The 5,255-nt window shown below is 41.2% G+C and overlaps 1 protein-coding gene across 1 annotated transcript in view; it reads right to left on the bottom strand.

The window, feature by feature from the left end:
- LOC104279730 (AP-3 complex subunit mu-1-like) overlaps positions 1-1,313 on the bottom strand; it is a 10,759-nt gene extending 9,446 nt beyond the window's left edge. Inside the window, 2 exon segments of the mRNA XM_009877107.1 lie at positions 193-364; positions 1,041-1,313. Coding sequence (XP_009875409.1) covers positions 193-364; positions 1,041-1,313 — 445 coding nt within the window.
- Between the last annotated feature and the right edge of the window lie 3,942 nt (positions 1,314-5,255).

Genomic DNA, 5,255 nt, shown 5'->3' with positions numbered 1-5,255 from the left:
GAAAGAAAGCCCCCCAGCCACAAACCGCAAGGAAGGAGGAAGTTGCTCTTATTCAACTCTCGGTTGGGAGAAGGGGCAGGGCAGTGGCCTCACCTTACAGTTTCACACCAATATGACAGTACTTTTTAGCTATGAAGCATGATGGGGCTTTGTTTTTAAGTAGCCACTTGCTGCAGAAAATTATTTTCATACCTGTGATGGAGTTGACGACAGAGCGCAAAATTGTGGGAGGCTTAATCAGTTCCTTCAGTATATTAGATTCTGTTGCCAGTGGAAATCCATTGTCTAACATTTCTTCTAGAAGTTCATACACAATAACTACATTGTCTTTAATTGCAGTCTCAGAACATTCGCCAAAGTAATCCTAAACAAATCAGAGATTACAAAGGAGAGGATTTTTATTCTTGTTAAAATGCTTTGCAGAAGTTTGTTGGTTTTTTGCTTACAGAAACCCTCCAATATATCACAGAATTTTAGTGCCTAAACTGACTAGCTACTTCTATCAACTGACAGCATCATATGTTAAGGCTACATTTATCATCTAATTAGAAATACAGACAGCATGAACAGTAATATTCAGGTAATCTGGTTTACTAGTACACCTGTGTCCCAAAGGTCCTCCCCCTTGTGAACATTAACACGTTTGGTGGGAAGAATCTTGTAAAATAAGGAGACTATCTTTTGGCAATGCTCAGTCTTCACAGAGGTTCCTTTATTTACAGTATCTGTGAAAGAGGTTGAAAACTGACTCAGGCTTTGCAGCTCCTTCCTCCCCACAGTGCTTGATGACTGCATGCTCCTTCTTTGCACCTACATAACATGAACAATACAAAAGCTTACAGAAAAAAAGACAGCGTTTACAAAGTCGCATTTGGGTTTTAGTACCTGTGCACTTTGTACCCTATAAACCAGCGCTTGACTTAAAAACTGCAAAGGGGAAAGTCACTGACGGGAGGCTTTATTACCTTTCTTTTAAAAAAGCGTAATGCAACAATTTCTTGGAATTAATTCAATTTTAAGATTATTTAAAGATGACAGACCTGGAAAGTATCTGCTACTCGGTGCAGAAATTCAATTACAAAGAGTGGTGGCACTTCTGTCTGTATGACAGACACAAAGAAGATTTTATCCCGATAGATGCTGATGAGGTAGTGATGTGGCGTTGAGATGACAGGAGGCACATTCTCAACATCGATTGCTTTCTCCTGAGCTTCAAAGAAATAATCACACACGGATTGGCTCACAACGCTCTTCCAGTGCTTCTCCAAGAATATATCACCAGAACAGTTTATAAGAAACAGGCTGTGGATCATTTTCTGTTGGAAACACATTCAAAGAAGTTAAAATAAACAAAAGGATATGAGGATTAACGTTATTTCTTCTCCCACATTCCCTTTCTTACGTCGGTTACTCTTTATTAACACGTGAATTTAAGAAAAATATCTGCTTTGCTGTTTTTCTTTAAATTGCAGTTTCTTTATTTAGAGGAATGTTCCACCACAAAATACTTCCAAATGGATTAAGTCACATGGATGTACCACAACATAAGCAAGAAGACAGCACCCTTAATATCCACTTTGATCCCTATTTGTTATTTTTAATTGGTTTCTTAAAGAAAAGCTGACTCACATGAGGTGGCACTCACTTAAACACGTTTGGCAACATGTAAGGGCAGCATACAAAAGTTTCCTATGGCAAAGGAGTTTCTGTAACATTTACACACATAACTAAGATTTGCAATATCTTAAAAGATATAACTCTTTAGCTTGTCAGCTTTCAGCTACTGAACTAGAAAAGCAAGGTTGTTTGCTGACTAGTCTTTTACTTATGATCTATGCCAAGCTGCACTTGGATAAAGGATTGGAATTCATTAAAAGTACACAAAACTAGGAGTTTAAATCTGATTTAATGAATACGATTGCCTCAAATGTGCTTGACACATGAAATATGTTTACATAGCATGTTTTGCACTTAAAAACTAACTCATGAAAAAGAGGAGTATGAACTTCAGATAAGAAATGTGACTGTTTTTTCTTATGTCTTTAAAGATTTACAAATAACATGTCTCAGCCACTGAGCCTTCATTTTATTCTTGGGACAAGAAGCTTATCTGCCTTTTTTAAAAAAAAAATCTAACTCCCAGTCTATTTCTCAACTTTCAGTTAGATAGTACGTGAACTAAGTTGTTGATTCAAATGAAGTGAATAAACTGTTTTCTCCACATCTACAGAAGAGACAAATGCTATCAGACTTCACATAACCTCTTTGGCCTTTACATGGGACAGACAGAATACTTTGGCAGGCCTGCAGCATAACCATCCTCTGACAAAAATAAGGTCCAAGTTTAAACGCATGCTTAGAAAACAAAACAAAACAAACAAATTATAACTCAAGCACTGGCTCCTCAAGGTGAAGTCAAACTGGTACTTTTATCCTGCATGAATTCATCCTCTAGTTGAAGAAGATACCCCTGCTACTGGCTATTCATCCCTTCTGCCTTCTAGGTACTGACCTGAGCAGGTCTGTGGCTCTGCGACTACCTGTATCAGGCAACTGGTCCATGAAGTTTGCTCCTTTGCTAATGTTAACTCTGGCACACAAGTGAAGACAGCACAGAAGCATCTAGATATAAAAGGCCTGGTCCCATGGTGTTTTTCAGGAGTCCAAACATCATAAGATGAAGCCTTGTTCCAAAATACTGGAATAAGCCTGTAGCTCCGTTTGGAGTGAGCTCCTGTTGCTGTGTCTGAATCTAAACTGCCCAGAGTATTAGGCTGACCTCCCAGCACACTTGTAACACTGAAAAATGAACTGGCCCCGCAGATCTTGACAAAACACGAGTATGTTTTTCAAAGCTCACTAGAGAACTGCCAGGTATATATATAGATCACAGAATGGCCTAAGCTGGAAGGGACCTTAGAGATCATTTTAATCCAGCCTCCCTGCCGCCAGGGACGCCACCTCTCGACTAGATCAGGCAACACATGGGGACCAAACGGGAATCGAACCCGTGACCTTAGCGTTGTTAGCGCCACGCTCAACTGACTGAGCTAACCGGCCCCCTATGAGAAAAAGGACTGCTGAAGAAGGTCACTACAATGCTATTTCTCTCTACCTAAGTCAGCAGATGTGGCAAGGGAGACAAGATCTGGCTTTTCAAACTCTAAAATCCAGCTGCTCCTTCACATGCCTAACAGCTATGTTCTTATCCTCACTGGGGCCTTGCCAGGTCTTAGATACCTCCTGCTAAGAGCCCACTGTCTTTGGTGGTAGGAAGAAGACCACTAGTCAAAATGTGGACAGGAAAATCCAACTAAACCAGTACGGTCTATAGGAGGAAGTTCTTCTGGAAACCGTGAGTACCAATTGGCTTAAGACTGGCAAAGCAAACAAAGGTACAAAGTGTGTTTCTACTGTATCTCTCCTGGATCAAATTAATTTCTAATTTAGTTTGTTAAAAAACCAGGCAATTTTAATAATGTATGCATGGCATTCTTATAAAGGAGCCTTAACACAACTGCTTTAATAATCCTGTTCAACTAAACATGTTCTGAATTTAGCCAGTGCTGAACATTTAAACCCTCCAAAATCTCCCAGATGGTCACACAACAGTGGCAAGTATAATCAACCACCTGAATGTCAGTATTGTTCCACACCAAGGCAGCCCAAACATATGAAGGTGATCAGCTACAGAGCTTAGAATAGTTCTCTGTACATTTTAATGTGGATACAATAGCATAGCTGTTAACAAATATAAGACCCAATTCCTAGTAAATGCACACAAAGCTGCACAGGAGAGGTTCAGTACAAGCTGCACCGGTAAGACTTCATTTCTAGAGGATTTGATCTGCAGCCCACGGTGGAGAAGCTATGCTGGACTCCAGGCAGCACCTTCACAGGATACTCTGACGAAGCCTAGCAGGTATGTGCATGCGACAGAGTGTTTTTAAGCCATAGCAGTTGTCCAGCTGTTAGTGCTCATACAGGTTCTATTGACTAGAAATGGTTGCATTTGTCATGATAAACTTGTAACAAGGACAGCCAGTGCAGCAGGCCAACATAATTGCGACCCAAATACAGCCACTTTGTTCTACTGCGCTTGCAGCAAGCCTCTGGCGCACGAAATGTTATGTTAGCATATGCGTTAGCAGGGCCTCTTCCTTTGCTGTAAGTTCCACTTCGGATATTAGACACGACTTGACAGCCGAGGGATGACGTGGGCGGCCAGAAAGGGTGGTAGCGTTGGACTTCTGCTCCTAGGTACTCATCTGCCCCAAGCTGCCTGGGTACCAGCTGTGTTCATACGTGTGTTTGCGTGGCCTCGGGGTGAACGGGAGCAGCAAACCGATCAGGAGGGATGATGTCTGGCAGATTACAGCTTTACAGTATCTGGACACTGAGCAGTAAAATCCCACCTAGCTGCCTAGTCTATCTTCTGGGCAGAAGACAGGGATTACAGGATTTGCCATGATACATTATTATCCTGATTCTAGCACCAAACTCCCCTTTGAAAGCCCTCACATACACCTTTCCTCCTTCACAAGTTCTAGCAGTACACTAGTTTGCTAATAATTTGAAAATTGAAGCTCTCTGCTTGCAGCTTAAGCACTGAGCAGGCAGACCCATGCCCTGTTGGTTAATGGGCAGCTCAGCTGGTTCACTTCCCTGTGCTGACTGTAAGAAAGAAACTCTTAGAGCAGTGGGAACACCAGTATATTATATGCAAGACTAAGTAATTTGGTTTATCCCACTGTCAAGCAATTGGCACCAGCCAGCTAAAGATGGATTTCATGCTGGGCATCTTATAACTGGTACTACCACAAAAATATCTTAGGTAAGCTATTATTTAACAAGTTCCCTATAGCGTGTGACCTACTCTAGGTGATCCTGCTCTGGCAGGGGGGTTAGACTAGATGATCTTTTGAGGTCCCTTCCAACCTCTAGCATTCTGTGATTCTGTGTGTTCCCAATACTGAGGATTTCCCTGCTATTCTATTTCTGAGTGCCAGATTTCATTTCAGACACACAGACATCCCTGATTTAACTTCTCCATACCCTAACTTCTTCTATCTCATCAGAATACTAGATTTGCAAAGAAGAAATAAAAAATGCTGAACATAAGAAATCAATCTAGTAACAGATTTCTCACACCAATAGGTCAAGTTTATACTTGTGGCCAGAGCTGCAGCACTTTGAGGGTAAAGGTCTTGAATCAAAATTTCTAAGTTTAAAGAAACAGCAGCAAAACACACCAC

This window comes from Apaloderma vittatum, unplaced genomic scaffold, assembly GCF_000703405.1.
Source record: "Apaloderma vittatum isolate BGI_N311 unplaced genomic scaffold, ASM70340v1 scaffold5569, whole genome shotgun sequence".
Classification (NCBI taxonomy): Eukaryota; Metazoa; Chordata; class Aves; order Trogoniformes; family Trogonidae; genus Apaloderma; species Apaloderma vittatum.
This window is presented reverse-complemented; position numbering and strand designations above follow the sequence as displayed.